This window comes from Centruroides vittatus, unplaced genomic scaffold (genome assembly GCF_030686945.1).
Source record: "Centruroides vittatus isolate TY-2023 unplaced genomic scaffold, ASM3068694v2 scaffold_861, whole genome shotgun sequence".
NCBI classification, from domain to species: Eukaryota; Metazoa; Arthropoda; class Arachnida; order Scorpiones; family Buthidae; genus Centruroides; species Centruroides vittatus.
In genome coordinates, this window is record NW_027122718.1 from 832,961 (window position 1) to 854,969 (window position 22,009).

Sequence of the window (22,009 nt, forward strand, 5' to 3'; positions counted from 1 at the left end):
GCAACTCCAAAGGAAAACAAGAACAACACTTACTAAGCATAAACATCATCATCCTAAATCCGCCACAGAAAGATTAATCCTTCCACGTAAAGATGGCGGATGTGGCCTGATTGACATAGTTAACCTTCACTACAAACAAATACAGTCACTGCGAGAGTTTTTCTATAAAAAACAAGAAACATCACAATTACATAAAGCAGTAACTCTAGCAGACTCGAATAACACACCATTAAACTTACACTCATATCGTATGGACACAACACAACATATAAAAAGCATAGACACCATTAAGCAATCGTGGGCTCGAAAGGCACTCCATGGCAGGCATCCTTACGATCTGGCCCAGGATTTTGTTGACAAAACTGCGTCAAACAGCTGGTTAGCTCGGGGATGCCTCTTGGGGAGACGGAAGGATTCATGATCGCCATACAGGATCAGGTCATAAATACTAAAAACTACAGAAAACACACACTCAAAGATGCAACACTCACAAATGACACATGCAGAAAATGTCACATCGTGCCAGAAACTATACAACACATCACCTCTGGTTGCAAGCTCTTGGCACAGACAGATTATTTACACAGACATAATCAAGTAGCAAATATGATAAACCAAGAGCTTGCAAAGAAACACAAATTAGCAGACATCCACGAACCATACTACAAATACATTCCACAGACAGTATTGGAAAACAACACGCACAAAATGTACTACGACAGAGCCATAATCACAGATAAAACAATTTACCACAACAGACCAGACATCACACTCATTGACAAACACAATAAAATCACATACATTATAGACATATCCTTTCCAAACACTAACAATATACAAAACACATGCACTGAAAAAATTGGCAGGTACACAGAACTCACCCAGGAAATGAGGCATCCGTGGAGGATGGATAGGGTGCTTATTGTACCTGGTGTTCTCTCCTCTACAGGTGTCATACCACACACACTGCACAAAAGCCTGGGCACATTACAATTGAATAGAAACACACACATCACACTACAGAAGGCCACTATATTGAATACATGTCATATTGTGAGAAACTTCCTGAATACAGACACACACACTGATACACTTCTTTACTTTCTGTTTTGGTTACTATGCCTTGACTTTGGTCCGGCATAGTACACAGCCACCGGTGTTAACCGAGTCTATCTCACTTAACCCAACATATTAATAATAATAATAATAACATAGCATTATGAAGGGACTTAAATATTTCTCAGCAACTTAATAATCATCATATAAAATATGAAATTTAAATTAGAAATGTAGATTTTTTTATTAATAAAAACAATTAAAATGAATATGTTCTTTATGCTTTAATGACGACAAATTTTAATTTTACAGGTACCAAATTTTCAAGAAATACAGTCACGTTTGGCTTATGTATGTTGTTCAAGACAACTTGAACAAGTAAAACAGAGTGATTATTGTACATATCTTAGACCACCTATTGACAAATATGCGACTTTACAATTTAAAAGCTTTGATGAAATAATGGTAAGCAAGATTACATAATCTGTGTACATTTTGATCACATCAATTATTTTTGCAGTAATTGTCATTAAGAACATTAAAGAATTTGATAATTGAGTGATGCTGTGCGTAAGTCAGTGTTTTGTCTATGATTGGAGTTTAAAGCAACCACACGACCACTAAACACAATTTTTCTCAGATATGTACAACTTGGCAAGGCCTATTTTGTGACAAAGCAGGCATTTCAAAATTTGATCTATAGGTGAGATATTCAAGGTCAAAGTTTGCCATGTAAAGTCTGGGCTGATTGCCGAGTTGTAAGCTGATCATGCACTACATGTTAATCAAGTTTCTAATTGCTGTTAATTTACATTGATCTCTACAATAATTTTTTATTTTAGATTTAAATCAGTTTTAAATTTTTCTTTTCATACAGTTTGTTTTCTATGTCACAAAGCTCAGTTTTTTTTTCCTAGAAAGTACTTAGTATAAACAAACATCACAAAACCTGATAAATTTGTAAAGCCAAATAGCCACCAGCCTACTTTTCTGCAATTATACTTAATTAATCACTAAATAATTTATCACTAGAGGGAGGTGTTAGGCACTATTTCTTATTAAATTTAATAATTATATTTCTTTATTTTATTTATTTGGTACAAAAACCTTGATGTGGGGTTAAAGCAAAAAACAAAACAAGTATACAAAAATCTTAGCTATACAACATATTCTGCCAACATATACATCAATTAAAATAATAATTTATGAAAATTTGTGATTTAAAACGTTCTAAACTTAGAGAACTACATGGGAGAACTATTCAGAATAAAAGTAAATTAACAAACAACTAGGTTAAAACTTACCTAGAAAAAACAGACAAAAAACAGTTTAATCACTTGTTCAAAAAAAATTGGATAGTCTCCCCTAATTATAATTAAATTAATGTTTATTAAATAATTTAGAATATTCTGGAAGAAAAGAAATCGGCCCAGAGCGGGACTTAAACCCACAACTCCCGGTCCAGGCTGATTCTTTTCTTCCAGAATATTCTTAATTATTAAATTTAATAAGAAATAGTGCCTAACACCGCCCTCTAGTGACAAATTATTTAGTAATTAATTAAATATAATCACGGAAAAGTAGTCTGGTATAATCCGGTAGTTGTTGGGCTAAACTTGAAGTATTTAATACTTCAATTAAATATACTAAGATTAACTGAATTTATTTAAAGCAGTTTTACATTTTTGCCTTAATTTTATTTTATATATACCTATGAAATATGAAATATTTGACAATTAAACTTCTTTAGCTTCTTACAATATTGTATTGACCTTATTATTTTTATGAAATTTAATTTAATTTTACAGGAAGTTGGTTACAACTACGGGAAAAATTATTTTAATGAGAACAAAGCAAAGCATCATGGGCCATTATGTAATTACCAATCTTCCAATCAACACCATCTAAATTTTCAGGTAATTGAATTTTCAAAACTCTTTACTTTAGCAATTTTTGCATTTAAGAATTATGAAAAAAAGATATTCTGGTAAAGTAGAAATTTAAATACTTATAAAGTCAAAACAAAAGTAACAATCTGTTTTTAAAAAATTATGTAAATAACCACTTTAAAAAAATACTAACATTTTCAAGTTAATTGAGAAGCAATATTTTAAGCTCTGCTGAAATGCAATATTTATGATCAAATAAAAAGGTACCTTTGCCTGTGGAAATGTTATTGCAAGAGATATTTACACATACTTCCCATATGCATTAAGACACTTGTCACACCAAGAAACTACGTGACAAATGCAGTCATAGAAGTCCTTGCTCTGGGAATCAAACCAATCTGTCACAGCAGCCATTGCTTTTGCATCCAAGGCATAGTGGTGTCCTTCGAGGTGTTTCTTCGGAGGATTGAAAAGGTGAAAATTCAAAGGCTCGAGTCTGGATCGTAGGTAGGGTGATCGAGCACTTTCCAATAAAACTTGGCAAGCAATTTTGCCGTGACTCTGACAACATGGAGGTGGGCATTATTGTGGAGCAGAAAGAAGCCTCTGCTGTGAATATTTGCTGGTCTTGCACTCTCCACACACACAAGAAGCATATCATGCTTTCATTAATTAAACCTTTATTTACCTGATGTGGCCTAAATTTGGCTAATTTTCAGACTTATCACACCATGGATGTCAAGTGATGAAAACTGACAAGTCAGTCAGAGAGAGATCCAAAAAAATATACACTTTTATTGACATTGGAAATGCATTTCAGACTTTTAGTCCCTCATCAGTCCAACTGTCTCACAGATGACAAAAATTATATAATACATACAAATTTAATTGTCAGTTACATAACATCTAAATAATTATCAGACATGTAAACTGTACTTGTAAGCAGAATTTCTGGCATATATATATAAGATGATATGATGCTGTTCTTAATGATGAGTGTTACTCAGAGACTGGACATTTACCTATTTAATGTAGACATATTTACAAAAATTTTAACAAAAAATTCTTTATAAATAATTTTAGCTTACACTTTTATATAATTTTCTTACCACCTAAATAACAGATTTTAGAAAAAAGACCAATTAGTTATAACACAAATATAAAACTTAATTGTGTACAATACTAGTAAACAGCATTACAGGAAATATGTAGGGTTTGTCAATTTTGGAAAACCGGGTTTTTGAAGAAATTTATATAATTTGAAAACTGAGCTTTTCCAACTAAAAAACCGGTTTTTGAGCCTAGACTTAAACACACAAATTAATTAATTATTTGATTAAAAACATCAACATTTTGACACAAAATCATCTCTGACATAAAACTGGAATATTGTTAAATACTAAGTTTCATAAAACTAACTACAAAAACAAAAAATATTCCCCTATGCCTAAAAAGCATCCAATTCTCCCTATAATAGGGGGAGATCTTTCAACAATGGAAAAACGACAGAACGATTTGTACTCTTAAAAGAATTCATTGTTTCAGCTTTGAATGACATCAGTGCTTCTCACACGTGGAACAAAGCAGAGTATTGTAAAATTGTAGAGTTTCTTAAAGCTTTAGGATCGATGTGTTTAGTAGCCGATGCCTTAGGACGACATAGTTTGCATCTTGTCATCCTATTTATTAACAAATGAAGGCAAATTTGAATTTGTTATGTGAATTGAAAAATTTGAAAACGAATTAGTTTCAAGTTGTTACATGCTTTAGTGGTATGAATTCAAGAGAGGAGACAAACAGGATTAGTAACACTTCTAGTCGTCTAACGTATTTCTTCCACTAGCTGCAAAATCTGTTATCATTAAGTTATCTGGACAAATATTATCGAGATTATATCTAAATTATTCTATAGAAGATGACTGCGATGATGAAAAAGTGGCAAAGAAGAAAATCAAGCCATAGCTTTAAAAAATGCTATGGAAAAATCGATACATAAATACAGTCAAACCTGTTTTTATGCGGTGGATAGGGACCGCATAAAAAAACTCACAAAACTTCACGAGTGCCTATAAAAAAAAGTTTTCGCAACACAATTAAAAAAATAATTTTTTTTATGCGATCAATAGGGACCGCATAAAAAAAAGTCTCACATAGAAAATAACTCAAAACCGTACGAAATAGAATTTATTGACAACAGATGTCAGCACTTGACTGCATCGTCTGGTCTATCGTCTGTTTTACATATTTTTGTCCAGGTGGTGTTTTGTTGACTTAAAAAATACATTATTTCATTTTTCACGTATTCATGCAATAATATTACTATAATAAGTTCATTTATGCTATAATAAGTTTATTTAGCTATAATAAGTCAACGTGAGACATGACGAATCGCACGAGACTAGTCGCCAACTATACCGCACAAATAAAAAATCGCACAAAAAAAGACCGCATAAAAACAGGTTTGACTGTATCTCCAAGAACCTGAAGTGACTTCGTCCAGCCCTAAGACACTAAAAAAGATTTTAGTATTAGAGGGTACAAACAGAAGAATGAAAAATTTAGATTTATTATTTAATGCTTTAAAGACGATTAAACCCAGCTCAGTAGCAAGTGAGTGTTTTTTCTATTTCTGGCAATTTTGTGTGCAAAATAAGGACACTGTTAGATCTATAGATGTTCTTTGCTTTCTAAAATCATATTTTGTAGGCATTCATTGTTATTTCTTTTACTTTATGGTTTTCTTTAGAGTAAATTTTATAGTTTAATGTTATATTCTAGCACTTTTTTTTTTTTTTTTTTGTTTTGTGTAGATGTTGGCCAATTTTATTTTGTTATATTTTTGAAATTTTATAAATATTAAATAAATTAAAAAGTTTTAAAATAAGTTGTAAACATTCCTTATTTCCATTTTTGGGGGAGTGAGAATTCGAAAACTAGTTAAAACCGGTTTTGCAAAAAAGTTGAGATTCGAAAACTGGTTTTTTAAAAAGTCGGTTTTTGTATAAACCCTAGTAATATGATGATCCTGTTTTCAATGGAATCATTTAACTGACAACTATTTTCCTATTTTAATATTAGACATATTAACAAGGAAATCTTTAACAAAAATTAATTTTAACTGACAGTTATATAATTTTTTTTAACTCTTAAATAACAGATGTTTAGAACAGTGATTCTCAAAGTGGGGGTCGTGAAAAATATTTGGGGGGTTGCTGAAAAATTGATGCCAGATCAATTTTTTCAAATATTTTATAAATTTACTATGGATTCATGTTTAGAAATAATAGAAATAAAAAATATATAAAATAATTTTTACTTAAATAAATTGCACATATAAATAATAAAAATAATATAAATATTTAAATACGAGCCTAACCCCCTCCCTCCGGGATGTTTTTTGACACATACTTATTCTTCGGGGGTCGTTTGAAACTTTTAAGTGCAGAAGGGGGGGTCGCGGTCCAAAAAGTTTGAGAAACACTGGTTTAAAAGAAAGGTTTACAAAATAGTTAAGAGTACAGTTGATTAAAAGATTGGGTAACATTTTTCTTTGGATATGCACGAAGGTTGACTTATAAATCTTATAAATTTAGTTGAGTTTTTAAAGAAGCCTGATCCTAGGGGAATTATCATGTAGGCATACCAGAATTCTGGAAGTTGATATCCAATATTATCGTTTATTCTAGTATCTTTATGTAATTTAATTATTTGTGCTCGTATTATTTTCTTTTTTCGTGATTTTAACTGGATTTTTTTTTTAATTTCATACTCATTATTACAATGAATTGAGACAGATGAATTTTTACTATTATGTTTATGGAGTTAATGTTCTTTAAATCTAACTTTAAATTTTTTTGTTTTGTTTCCCCCACATAGATACTGGGGTGTGCACAGCTACATTTAAATCTATATACTAATCCTTCTGTCTCCCATATGTCTAATTTGATCTGATTTTGTATGTCTGTTTATTTTTCCTGTTACTTCTGGGATTAATGTAAAATCATAGTGTTTTTTTTTTTTTTAAATTAAAATATATTAAAGGGATTTTGAACTATTTTTGATGTATTAATTTGTATTTTACTAGTCTTTAGAATCTGAGACTGATTTAGCTGTGTGTTTAATACTTTTTTTTTGTAATCATTCATTAAACATATTTTTGTCATCTTTTATTTCTTTTTTCTGATCATCAGGTAAAGTTGTTCTAGTCTTAATTTTTTCTATTGTCATAAGGTATGTATTTTTCTTTATATATGTGGGGATTTCTGAGTAGTAATTGATTAATTTTCAAATTTCAGACTTTAGTACATTTTTCAATATTAATGTTATGACTATTTCTGACTAATCTTGCATCTAAATATGTTATTTGATTGTTAATTTCATTTTCAGTTTCAAATTTTTATTTACCTAAGATAATATATTACAGTAAGACCCCACTTAACGCGAGGAATGCATTCATAGATGACAAAGTGCTAAATGAAACAGCGTTAAACGAGTAAATAGGGAAAGGGGAACACGTGACCAAAAATAAACAGATTTTACTTTGTTATTTTTATATTAATTTGCATAATAATATACAGTGGGTGATCGATTAACAAACAAATCGGATAATGAACACTTTTGCGAGAGATTTTTATGTTTGGACAACAAACACCTCACAGAACAAACACAAGAAGAAGCGATGTAAAATAATGAATATCGATTGGTCTTCTCTTGTCTTCGGGCAACAATTTGAAACTTTTTGGAGCACGGGAGACGTCAACATCGACACTCAACCCGGTATATACCGATCGGATAGTATTCCTCCAAACTTTGAAACTCTCCCTTGTAATTCCAGCCTTTTATTTTTCTGACAGAAACAATATTTTTATAGTATTCGCAAGACTGTCGGGCGGGCAGTCGTTAACTTTTGCGTCGGTTTTTATTTTCGAAAGGTGAGAGTATAATAGCAGAGGTAGAGAGAGGTCAGATGTCATCTGATGTTGCTGGGCAGTATGGCTTAAACAGGTTTACAGTAGGCTGCAGTTCAATCTTATCTAAGAAAGATACAGTATAACCAAGAAGACTCAAGCAGCTAAAAGAGTAACAAAAATCACATCTGAGAAATAAAGAACATTGAAGAGCTCATAATGGAACCTGAAACGGATCTGACGACAAAAGAAACGCCAAGAACTCTCGAAAGAACCAAGAAACTCGGCGAGATATGTTTTATTGTGAAAAAAGGATTAATGCCGTTATCTGCTATTAAAGACCTTTTGAAGAAGTGGGAAGATGTCAGAACAACGATCTTAGAATGGCATCCAAACCAGGTTGAGGTTAATAGGCTTGGGGATCTCTACAATTACAATGCTATTAGTTACGTCTGAAAAATCCTGGAGAGAAAAGCAATTGACATTCGACAGATTAATGCAAGACTGTGTATACATGTATTTTTATTATTACATATAAATAAACATAGTAAGAAAGTACAGGTAACCCCCATATAACACGGCACTTCTATAGCACGGATTCACTCTAACACAGTTCGAGAATTGGGTAAAACCCTCGTACAACATGAAATGTAATAGAAACTATTAAAAGCGAACTTTATCTAATTTGAAATTAGGGAAATTCCCATACAACAGTTTAATAAATGTGATAAAGCTTTTAAGTGCCAAAGATACCTCGTTTGACATTTTTTATTCGAGTGTGTACGTACTATCAGATTTTCCTGCATAATTTTTGTGAACTATTAGTACTTAAGTACAGTATGTAAAGTTTCTTTTCTCACCTTCTGTCGATACATGTGGTCCTTCTCAAAACTTGTTTCAGTGTTGCCAGATCTCGATGCATCTTCTTTTGGTGTTGTTTAATTTATATTAATATGATCAATAGGGTGTTTCCCACACCAAATATTGTATTCTAAATTGAAGAACACTGATCTCAGTGTTTTTCTTCAATTTAGAATTAATATGTATCACTTCTTAAGAAAATTTTAATAAAGATATTTATCTTAACAGTGAAAATATAGTAGCATGTTTTTTTAATTTTTGGAACCTAACCCCCCTTTTCATACTAGTTCTTTGTTTCGTATAACACGGATTCGCTTAACATGGCAATTTTTTGGAACGTAACTTCCATGTTATACGGGGGCTACCTGTATATATTTTTTATTTTTGGGGTCTGCAGAACGAATTAATGAAATTCCCATAAAAACCTATGGTAAATCGATAATCTGTTAACGAACAATTCGGATAGCGAACTAAGTCTTGGAACAGATTATGTTCGTTAACCGACCACTCACTGTATGTTAAATAACACACAAACATATGCACACAGACGTGTAAAGTTCATTTTTTGTGATGAAAGTCCTGGCTTTTCTGAAATTCTTGTTTTTTGTGATAGTCATGTAGTTTCATTTGTCGCTTTTTTTTTCTTTCCTTAAGCAAATGTTGGCAGCAAGAGATTGCCTCGTCTTGCTTTTCCACTACTATCAAAATCTAGATCATTTGTACAATTTGATCAATGATTTCGGTTATCGTTACCAAACTTTTACTAAGGAAATCTGTAGCAAGTTCTTTGGGTTCTTCATTTACAGAATCTCTATTTTCCAGTTCTACATGAATTCCTTGTTCTTTCAGTTCTTGAAGGTTGTTGTTGGTAAGGCACTCACCAGAAACCTGCAGTAACTCCTCAATATCCTGCTCATCTCCTAGTCCTGCTGTATCGATTAGGTTGACTTTGGTCAACTTAATGATACAGCAATAGGCTCTTCTCGTTGAGAATTCTTCGATACCTTCAGCCATAATTCCTGTCACATTTTGTTCGTGCATTTATCAGTTAATTTTTGCCTGCAGAGTCAATATTGCGTACGGCATCCATGATGTTATATTTTTTCCAAAATTGCATAAAACAAACATAGATTTAAGGAAATTACAGCGCTATGATGAATTGCCATCTTTTGCTGATTGGTTCGTGTTAGTAAATAATCATATTATATATGAATCAATAAAATGCCATGATAATTTGAATCAGCATAAATTTTGAGGTTTTTTTAAGGCTTTGAGCAGACCACGTTATGTCGAATCAGCATTAAGTGGGGTCTTACCATATTTGTTATTTCACTATTATATACTAAGTATTCATCAACATAGGGATAAACAGCTTTAATTCCTTTAATATTTGAAATTCTAAATCTATTTTTGTCATGGTAAGTTCTGCTAATATTGGGTCTATACAAATACCCGTATTGGTATTCATTCTACCTATGAATAAAAGTTCTCATTATAAGAAAAATAATTATTAATTAATGTAAACTGTATTAAATTTATTAACCAATCGGGACACTTATTTTCATTTAATGTTTGTATTTGTAAAGAATTTTTGTTAAAATTTTTGTCAATACGTCTGTATTAAATAGGTAAATGTGCAGTCTCTGAGCAGGATCATCATATTATCTTTATATATATATATATATGTACACCCAGAAATTCTGCTTATAGGTACAGTTTACATGTCTGATATTATTTAAATATTATGTAAACTGAAAATTAAATTTGTCTGTATTATACAAGGGCTGTTTCTTTTTCAACCTCTGATAGTCCATAAAAACAAAGACAAATGTAAATAACAAAATGAATTTATTACCATGAGTTAGATACAAACATGGTTACTTTTCAACATAATTACCATGAATATTGAGGCATTTGTCTATCTGGGGACGAGCTTTGAAATCCTCTCTTCATAGAATGTTGCTGCCAGTGACTTGAAATGGCCTTAATGATGTTGTTTTGAAGATTGTCATTAGTCTCAAAGTTCTGCCTTCCTAGCCATGTTTTCAGTTCAGGAAAGAGGTGGAAGTCTTCACACGTTAAAAAGTTCCAAGTTGGGTGGAAATTTTCACCACCTTTAAACACCCAGCATATAACCCCGATTTAGCACTGAGTGATTTCCACCTCTTTCCTGAACTGAAAACGGGCAGAGGTTTGAGACTAATGACAATCTTCAAAACAATGTTAAGGCCCATCTCAAGTCGTTGTTGGTGGCAACAATCTATGAAGAGGGGATTTCAAAGCTCGTCCCCAGATAGACAAATGCCTCAGTCTTCACGGTGATTATGTCGAAAAGTAGCCATGTTTGTACCTAACTTTAGGTAATAAATTCATTTTGTTATTTACATTTGTCTTGTTTTATGGACCATCAGAGGTCGAAAAAGAAGCAGCCCTCGTATAATTTTTGTCATTTACATGAGATGGTTGGACTGATGAGGGACTATAATGCATTTCCGATGTCAATAAAAGCGTATATTTTTTTGGATCTGATCTCTGACTCAGTTTTCATTATTTGACCTACAAGGTGTGATAAGTCTAAAAATTAGTCAAATTTAGGTCACATACATCATGATACATTAATCACAGAGAAGAAGCAAAGATCTTTATTTACTGTTGCCTTGGCTCTGCAAAGCATTACAAAGGTCGAAAAATACAAGCTATTACATATCAGAAAAAAATAATCATACGTAATACCTTTTATGCTACATAGAAATGTATAGAAGAGAGGACTTACAACAGATGTAGTGCAGCTGTCTGTGTATAGTCACGGAAATATAACCAAGCATGAACAAAGGCACTGGGTACGTGCAAAACAAATAGCATGTTAAACTCTATGCCAAATATTATATAAAATTATACACACATACACTGTCAATGTTAGATTTAACACCATTTGACAGTATGTGTATCTAGTATCATACATGCAAGACACCAATAATTAGTCCAATACAAAACAAACCAAATTATACAGAATTTACACAATAAGGGTAATTTTTCCAAAAGATTATATGAGCATAAATATAAGAATACAGAAAAACATACAATATAAACTGTTATTTACATCATATAACAATTCAAAAATGTTAGAGGGATATAACCATACATACATTAAGACATGCAGTTACACACTTATTTTGATGCAAATCATGCCCATTGGACATCACGAGTAAAAAAGACCAAAGAGAATTATGACAAATGAATCTACAGGAGAAAATACCAAGAGTAAGACAAAATCATTTAACTGTCTGCTCTCTGAAAGTAACAGATAACCAGAAGATAGGGAAGTATCCACTGAGCTCACTTAGCTGACATGGCCATTCCCTTTTAGGGAAGGAGGAACTTAATCCATTCTTACTTGTCTTCCAGTATTGAACAGTGTAACAGGTAATGCTCAATGCTGTCCTGTATGCCACATATATCACATCTGATGGTTGCTTTTTCTAAATCTGAAAAAATATGTCAAAAATGGCCAGGTCTTGTTAAGAACTGGGTTGGTCGGTGATCTGTATGCCCAATGTATGTTACAATAGATCAAGACATTAGGCAAGAAGAGATGTGTAGCAACACATCTTTCCTCTTTGTTTCATTGCTGTTGCCACTTGTAGTTCATATTGTCTTGGAGGTGTTGAATGATACAGGATTTTGTCATCACCAAGTCTGCCCTGTATTACACCTTGCTGATGTGCATCCATCAACATCATTTTCCCCCAGTGGCATGCATTGTATAGGAAAGAATTACAACTAACTAGGTGTACGCTGCCTAACGCTGACATCACATGCTTGAGTATCCTGCTGCAGAAATGTCGCACACTTTTGACTATTTACGGGGCCGGATCATCGCAGAGACAAATGTCTGGGCCCAGTTTTTTGAAGGGCATGGTCAAACTCTATTTTGAAAAGATTTGTAAATAAGATTATTTAAAACTTGATAAATATTGTTATTGTATAACAACTTTTGTTAGACTAAATTTCAATTTTTTTAAATTTATAAACAAACCGTTCAAACTTTTCTAGAAAAACTAAAATTTATTGTTGTAGATTAAATATTTTTTAGTAATAAAAATTTAAGATTTGTTTTAGTTTTTCACATTATTTAGTTTTGTTTTATTTATTATTTTATATTTATTGTGTGCTCTATTTCTTATAAGGGGGCCCGGTAAGAAGAAAATGTCTAGGGCCTCAAATCCGGCCCCGACTATCACAAAAGGAATAGGTGTCTTGCAAACCACGTAATTCACGATATTCCGAAAGGCGCCTTTTCATTCGATCGCACTTTAAGCATATAAATAGTGCATTTATCACTTTTCTTTCTTTACATATTACATGAACTGAGAAATATTAGTTATTCATTGCTTTGTTAAAACAATCATTTATATAGCTCTTTCTTTTTATAAGAATTTTTTCAAATTTATTAATAATTTTATATTTTAATCGAACTTTAAATATTAGTCGGGGAAAAATTTGTGTGGTGCTTCGTTTATTGATCTAACAGAAAGGGTGTGCAAGATTCAATCTCCAAGGCCATCACAACTTTCAGACTGTGAGTATAAATATCTACAAATACAATTATATGAATTTTATTCTGTACTGTGTGCAATTTAAATACTTTTCATAAAATCCCCAGTACTTGATTTGTAAATTTTTAGGTGTTTTCTGATAATTTATGAGAAATGATTTTGAAAATTAAAATGTTTTTTAATTAATATAAATTTTGAACATTAATGTTTTTTTAAATGAGACTGTCAAAAATTAAACTCCTAATTAAAACTAAACTTACCACTACTTGTAATTTAATTGTTTATTGGTCAGTTTTGTTTGATAGATAATTTTTAATGCTTAATTACAATAAAAATACTAGAACAACTTATTATTTACTATAGTCTCGGAAGAAGAAGAATACGAATACGAAAGAGAAGCTACTTCGGAACCCGAACCCGATCTATTATTAGACACCGATAGGGTAATTGAACTTATAATTAGCTTTGTATCGTAGATTATCATTCATTGAGCATGCATATGTATAATTGTTTGTTGTTTTCCATTTAGGAGGATGAGCTTTCTCCCACAAACTCTCAACAAATAGGCTCTCTATCAGATGTCGAATAGATCGTCTTGTAATTATTTAAAGTTCATTTTAAGTGCCAATAAGTTAAGATTAAATCTTACAAATTACTAAAATAATTTTTTCAATTGTTTTAGTTTTGATTTCTCTGCAAAATTAAAACTAAAAAGCCAATTATCATATTATAAATATATTATGATGAAAAATTTAGTATTTTATAAATTATGTTAGTCAAATTTTGTTATGAAAAATGAATTTCATTCTTTAAAATCATTTACTTGTAAATTGTTGAAAATGAATATTCTATTTTTAATTGTTTATTAATTCAACAAATGAAAGAATGAATAGTATAACTATAGAATAAGTCAGTTGTTTATAGATGTACATAATCTTTGTAATATTTTGTAAAATTGTTAAATAATAAATTCAGTTTTAATATTACTGGAATTAATTTAATTTCTAGAAGTTAGAGAATAATATGAGGTCTGATAGAAAATTATCTGTCCTTTGGCAAGGAGAAAAGTATGTTGTGTTTTGACTTAATCCACTTCAAATTGCTCCTTTTTCTGCTGCGCACACTCATTCCAACACGCTTTCCACTTAAAGTAATTTTGGAAATTGCCATCGGTGCCTTTGTCATATTGGCTTTGATGTCGTCGTCGTTACGAAATATCTATACCCCTTTTAATGGCATCTTCAGTTTGGGAAAGAGCTAAAAGTCGCACATAGCGAAGTCTGGTTAGTAGGGACTGTTGCACCTATGGTATTCTATGCTTGGTAAGAAACTTCTGAATTGGATACAATGAGTTGAGAGGGCATTGTCAAGATGAAGTTTCCAAGTATTTCATCATCACAGATGTAGTCTCTTGCAAAAAGTTGCATCCTAGTAGTGCTGAAGGAACTTACAAATAGTACTCTCTGACTGTGAGACATCTGGATCTCAACTGACAACGTGGGAGATGTACCGCCAACGGGCCGGCCCAAGAAATAGCGGGGCCCAGTGCAAGGTTGTCGTGCTGGGACCTTTAATAAAATAAAATAGCAGTTTCAAACAACAAAATATTTTAATGGTAGACATACCATTTGTTAAATAGATTAGCGAAAGTTAGAAAACTTAGCAAATAATGAACTGATCAATTTTTAAATTTTGCAAGAGTTAGATCGTGCAGGATTGCGGAGCTTTGTGCGGACGCACCACCCACCGGCTGGTCCCGACCACCAAACTAATGTCGATAAACGGGCGATATATCCTTTACGCGAGGTTGGGGAAGCGAAGAAATTGGGTGATGTAAAATTTAATTGACACATTTCCACTCGTAGATTGTGTGAGAGGGAGTGACACTGATACAAAACTTTGTGGTTACTTAACAGTGTGTCAAAATCAAAAAAGCAAATGCTTTCTTGGAGAGATTGTGACTGAGGACCTTGAGGACACAGCTGCATCCTCTCCAAGAGGGAAGGAAAAACCATTTTCTCTAATTTACTGGCAATCATTCAAAGAAACGTAACCCAACCCTTCGGGGTGAGAGGGGTGGTCATTGTCTCCACGACCGAATTGTGCCTTTAGCAAACAGGTCGGGGACCAATTGGGACGGGGGAAGTTACAGATCAAAACCAATATCGGAATTCGGCAACAAATCGGATAAAAACCCGTGTTCTCGAGGACACGAGGTCGTCTCTGTCCGGTGGTTCTTATCCTTTCGTGCTTCCGGCATCCCTACTGGTTGATTATAAAATGAAGTCATCACAAACAAGTCCTTTTTCTACCAAAAGGGACCGAGCAACCGATATCAGGATTAGTCTTGTCCAGGGTACAAAGATCACCATCTAAGACAGTGATTCTTAACGGGGGGCCGCCAAATTATGCAAAATTTCCTTCGGAATATAATAAAAAGAAAATTGATGTATAACCGAATATCGTATAGAAAAGTGAAATAATAAAGATAGTTTTCCTATTTAGTTTTATTTATTTATTTTTTATTTCTTCCTACATACAACTTTGTTAGTACAGAAGAATTAAATGCAAATATGCTACTTACACCGCAGTATTGACTTCTTTTGTTCCAAAGCAATTTCTAAGAAACTATTAATGCTTGGAATTTTAAAAATAATTAGGAAAAATAGTAGGCTTTGAAAATTTAAATATTTTTACAAAAGATATGCAAAATCTTTACCACAAGTTGTGGCTGTTTTAGTTTGAAATAATAAAGTTATGATTATGCAAAATTATATATTTGTTTATATTATATAAATTATTATATTATATTATAATATTATATTACAAATAATAATATATTATTGTTTATATTATATAAATTTTTTTATTATATAAAAAATAAAGCAATAATTAAAAAATCAATTTATTATAGATACTTTAAGAAATATAAATTATTAAAAAAATGGGGGTCACAAAAAATTTATGAAATATTTGGTGGGCCACGAGTATAAAAAGGTTAAGAACCACTGATCTAAGATACCATCATCATTTTCTCCTTACGAAAACCACCTTCCAGAGATATCTACAGACGAGAAGAAACCGATCAATATAATGTAAGAACTTATCTGTTATCTTAATAAATGTGAATTAGCTTGTCAATCAATACTTGTGTATATCGGTCTGCTACCATTATCTCCCATATGGTTTCATCCTCTTTCATCATCCTGAGAATGACAAGCAACCCTATCTTTCACTGTAAGTTATGGAGTATACTGTATGAAGGCGTCAGTAGACTCTAACACCGTCAAGAGGCTTCACAATTGTAAATGCTAATAAGTAAAATTTTCGTTAAGCCCAACCTCACTCGAGACTTGTTTCGATGAGGGACAGGCCCTCTATGTTCCAACTCCCACGATCTTTAACCACCAAAATTTAACAGCATTTACCACGCCAAATTTCGTTTCTTAATTTTTACCCATTTCCCGAGACATTAAACAAAATAGACGCGAGCACAATCATCCCCTGACACAAGGAATTAGTTTTTTTTTTTTTTTTTTTTTTACTTTAGGAAGCCTCAAAAACATCGATTTAAAAAACCCGGAGGACCAAATATGACACGATTACACTACATTGCATTAATTAGTAGCCGGGGAGTTAAATTTTGAAACGATTACAATACTTTCCCGTGTTGTTATCACAGACGAAAAAGTAAAAGGGAAATTCTCAGAGTTGGATCTACAGTAATTTATATCTCCATTTAAAAGTAAGGAAAAACCATCATCACCGAATTTCCCAGTTCGGGTTCGAAACCGCAACCTCGAGGTCGGTAGACTGAGGTGATTGTTCCCACCCAACATAACACAGCCTTGTGTTCTAGATTTACCGTATTATATGTTTTATCTATTCGATAGGGTATTTTACTATACAGTGGGTGATCGGTTAACGAGCACAATCCGTTCGTTAACCGATTATCGGTTTACCATAGGTTTTTATGGGAATTTGATTAATTCGTTCTGGAGACCCCGAAAAATAAGATATATACTTTCTTACTACATTTATTTATATGTAATAATAAAAATGCAAGACTGTGTACATATGTAGTCAGGTTTTGCCGTTCGTGGGGGTTAAAGAATTGTCGAATGTCGATTGCTTTTCTCTCCAGGATTTTTCAGACGTAATTAATAACATAGGCTTGGGAATCTCTACAATTACAATTAACCTCAACCTGGTTTGGATGCTATTCTAAGACCGTTGTTTTGACATCCTCTTACTTCTTCAAATGATCTTTAATAGCAGATAACGGCATTCATCCTTTTTTCACAATAAAACATATCTCGCCGAGTTTCTTGGTGTTCTTCTTTCGAGAGTTCTTGGCGTTCTTCTGTCGTCAGATCCGTTTCAGGTTCCCTTATGAGCTCTTCAATGTTCTTTATTTCTCAGATGTGATTTTTGTTACTCCTGTAGTTGCTTGAGTCTTCTTGGTTATACTGTGTCTTAGATAAGATTGAACTGTGGCGTACTGTAGACCAGTATAAGCCGTACATCGGACATCATCTGCCACACTCTACCTTTGCTATTATACTCTCACCTTTCGAAAATAAAAACCGACGCAAAACTTAACGACTGGCCGCCCGACAGTCTAGCGAATACTGTAAAAGAACTGCTTCTGTCAAAAAAATAAAATGCTGGAATTACAAGCGTTAGTTTCGAAGTTCGGAGGAATTCTATCCGATTAGTATATACCGGGTTGAGCGTCGATGTCGACGTCTCCCGCGTTCTGAAAAGTTTCGAATTGTTGCCCGAAGACGAGAGAAGACCAATCGGTATTTATTATTTTATGTCGCTGCTTCTTGTGTTTGTTCTGCGAGGTGTTCGTCGTCCGAACATAAAAATCTTTCTCGAAAGTGTTCGTTATCCGATCACCCACTGTATTTGAACTTAATTTAACTTGCCACATACCCACAGTCTATGGCAGGGTTACTACATGAAATTAAGTGTTCTTTAGGTTTTCTTACAGCAATGGTATTCAAACATTTTAACAGTGCGATCCCAAGGGCGTCGCCAGGGGGAGGGGCAGAGGGGCAGTTGCCCTCCCCTAGAAATTCGAAAAAGTTATTTAAATGCTAAGTTTTAATTAAAATAATCTTCTTAGGCTTCTTGGAAGTTAAAGAAAATGTTTTATTTGAGATATTTCTTTTCCGGTACATAGAAACGATTCATAAAGTTTTAATCATTTACTATTTTACCTACATACAATTCATATCCTCTATCAATTTACATCATCTTGCCCCCCCTTACCCATTGGCTGGCGTCGTCCTTGGTGCGATCCCAAGGTAATTTTCCGCGACCTCAAATGGGGTCGCGACCCATAGATTGAATACCACTGCCTTACAGTATACGATAGTGTAATATTGGGTTAGACTGATGCAAAAGATCTTAACTTTAAGAAATGCGTACGCATTCATCGATGTTAACAAATTGGAATACTTTTATACTACAACGTGTAAAACGGCGAATTAAACACATTAAGAATGGTGTCGTTAGCGCGAACACACAGGGTTACGACAACCGGATGCAAGGAACCTTCTCTGACCCGTCGCCGCGCCGGTAGGGAACATGTCCAGAAAAACGTCATCGTGACATTACTTTTAATTAAAATTCCCTAAACGCCACGTAAATATATTTTTAAAACTCTTTCCGCCCTGTGGGCACTAAGAGGGGGGCACAGCATTATGGGTTCGGCCAGGCCCACAATGGGCGACCGGGTGGTGAGGGACGGGGCCCGACATATCCAAACGGCCCACCCCCGAAAAATTCCTGGGGATTATTCGATCCCGGGTCGGACATTTGGGTTTGACTTTAGAATAAGTACATCGTCAAAAACCGAGAAAATTACTTCTTGCACTGATTACGAATAATGTTATTTTTGGTGCGTTTAAGCCGTTTTGCAGATATTGCACTTGGCCCATACAAAACTCCACAGACTGTGGCGATTCAAACTCGGGACACCGATTTATTCGATGTTCGAAGATAGAAATCGAATGGTTTTCGAGAATACTCCGACGAAGGCGGAAGACCAGTTCCACAAACTTTCGTCGAATTGATAAGTGTGTTAAAAACTATTCCAATCGGTAGTAGCACGAAAGGGGATTCGGTGCAATAAATTTAATAGCATCCGGTCTTCGTTCCAACCCGTTGATTCGGAATGTCGCATCTCTGCTTTTCATCAAAATAAATGGACCATCTTTTCAATCTTTCGACGCCGTTCCTTACGTAAAGACGTGGCTGCTGTTCCTTACCATGCTGCAGAGGATTCTCGCTCTGGCACTTTTTAATTTACAAATACACCCGATAGATATCAATTGTTACATTCTGATAGTAGATACATTAAAATGCGATAACTGTCCCATCATTACAAGCCGATACTTATCCAATACCGTACCTGTTGTCTCTGCTTCGCATTCATTTGACAAAAACTACTATTTTATATACGAATACTCCACTCTACTAATGTATGTTTTCAACAGAAGTCTATTAAGCATGGACTGCTTCGGCTTGCATCACGTGTTGCAATATTTGAATATACTGTACCGGTACATTAAATATTTTGAATTTCTCGCGTTATAATAGTTAAGTTAGAAAAAAAATTTGTTGCCATGGTTTTTTTTATACTTTTATTCTAATACGATCTGTTTTATGATATAAAGTACATTTCTTAGATAATTTTAATCTGTAATAAAGGAATAAAGGGATGAAGTCTTGCGAACTGCAGCATATTTTTTAAAACGGAAATCGGGACAAGAATTATCATTCGGGTAAGTCGTAATGCCACAAATTTCACTCCGAATAATTTGTTTTAAACAATTGGAATAGAAACATATTATTCTCGATGTTAAAAATGATTGACTATCAAAATAATTATTTTTCACCAATAGATCAGATAAAGTAGTAAACATTTCAAATTAATTCCTAAAAAACAAAGAAATTCCTTTTAGTTTTTCTATTTTAAAATGCTACATTTTTAACTTCCAAAGAACCGAATTCGTAATCAGATTCTATTTAGAACACTTAGAAGAGAATTACAATTTGCTACTAAATAAATTTGTCTATCGGTATTCCTATTCCTATAAAATGTTACTTTTACTGACAGAAAATAAAATCTTAAAGACGAAATGTTTCTTTATTAATGAAAAGCAATGTATTTCATTTATTCGAGGGAGAAAAATGGTTAAAGGGGTCCACTATCCCCAGGCCCTGTATAAGCCCTCATCAGCCAAGCCCTACATATATATGTAGGGAACTTTCACCCGCCATCAAAAGGAAACTTTCTACCGCTTATAATCAATATTACTTAAAACTACAGTATCACTAGCACAGTATGTAGTTTTTATACTTAACTGAAATTACTTAAACAACAATTTTCATTTCTTATGTCAAAAATACTAAATTTATATAAATTCCCTTACTTTTAATTTTTGTAAGTTATTTTTTCTTAAAAAATTTATTAAATTTTAATAAAAATTAAGATTTTTGACTATTAATAAAAAAAAATTCTGATTTTAAACTGTAAAATTTAAAATAATGTGATAGAAACTAGTTTTTTCTATGTTTTAGCATTTTAAATTCTTTGGAGAGTGTTTAAAATAACGACTTCTATTGGCAAGCGCCAAATCCGACAGAGGGCGCTCAAAATGGCTGCCGAAACAGGTAAGGAACCGACAGGAAACGCTGTCTTGCAGAAGGTGAAACCGTTTTGGATGCCGGACACATCGTATTTTGTGGATTAAACTCTAATAACAACACCGAACATAACTATTATGATAAATAAAATTATGTTTTTATATTGAACATGGTGTATACTGCTTAAAATATTTAACACTTCTCACCTGTTAACGTGTAACAGGTGAGAAGTGTTTTAATTCTACAGACGATAGTCTTTTATTTTATTTTTAAATAATAATTCTTATGTAGTCATAACGTAGAGGTAATATTCCAATTCAAGTTTGGAAATCTGAAGCCGTCCACATAAAAAGAAAAAAAAATGTCTAATTTTTTTTTGTAAATGGACATGCCTGTCGAAAAATTGTTTTTGTACGCAGATCGGAAAGAAAATAGGTAAATTTTCTATCTTCGTATACATATGTCGAGATAACTTTCCGGTCAAATTTTTAAAAATATTCTTAATTGAAAATATAAGTTAATTTACGTTTTTATGTTTTCATTTTAGTATTATGCTCGGCTGTCACGTGTTTACGAAAACCAGACGGCCCCGCTTTGCACGTGCATTCTCCCCGTAATTGAGATGTATTAAAACGACAATATCTGAGATTGAAACACAAAAGCAACAACGTGAACTTTCGGTGTTGTTGTTAGAGTTTAATCCGCAAAATACGATGTGTCCTGCATCTAAAACGGCTTCACTTTCTACAAGACGACGTTTCCCGTCGCCGATACAGTCTAGAATTTGACATAAATTCGATGATTTGTTCTCCATTTGGTCATCGCAACAGTCGTCACCGACGGAAACTGAATCGGCTCGGGCATTGAACAAACACGTGGTCGGTTCCTTACCTGTTTCGGCAGCCATCTTGAGCGACCTGTGTCGGATTTGGCGCTTGCCCATAATGATTCATTTTATGGTCATTGTTTCATTATTATTTAGAGAACTCAAATAATACAATGCGTTAAAATTTATAATAATTGAATTTTTTAATTTAAAATTAAGGTTTAGTAATATTTAAAATGTAGTCTATTAAAC

General features: G+C 33.1%; 1 protein-coding gene and 1 long non-coding RNA gene across 2 annotated transcripts in view; both read left to right on the plus strand.

Annotated features, from left to right (window-relative positions):
* sws (patatin like phospholipase domain containing sws) overlaps positions 1-14,255 on the plus strand; it is a 164,726-nt gene extending 150,471 nt beyond the window's left edge. Inside the window, exons 32-36 of the mRNA XM_067288448.1 lie at positions 1,369-1,521; positions 2,865-2,972; positions 13,202-13,292; positions 13,633-13,712; positions 13,799-14,255. Coding sequence (XP_067144549.1) covers positions 1,369-1,521; positions 2,865-2,972; positions 13,202-13,292; positions 13,633-13,712; positions 13,799-13,858 — 492 coding nt within the window. The 3' untranslated portion in view covers positions 13,859-14,255. The remainder of the gene's footprint in view (positions 1-1,368; positions 1,522-2,864; positions 2,973-13,201; positions 13,293-13,632; positions 13,713-13,798) is intronic.
* Positions 14,256-21,291: 7,036 nt separating this feature from the next.
* LOC136989980 (uncharacterized) lies at positions 21,292-21,570 on the plus strand. Its single transcript, XR_010882986.1, has 2 exons — positions 21,292-21,366; positions 21,479-21,570. It is a non-coding gene; the product is annotated as an uncharacterized lncRNA (long non-coding RNA).
* The last annotated feature ends 439 nt before the right edge of the window (positions 21,571-22,009 follow it).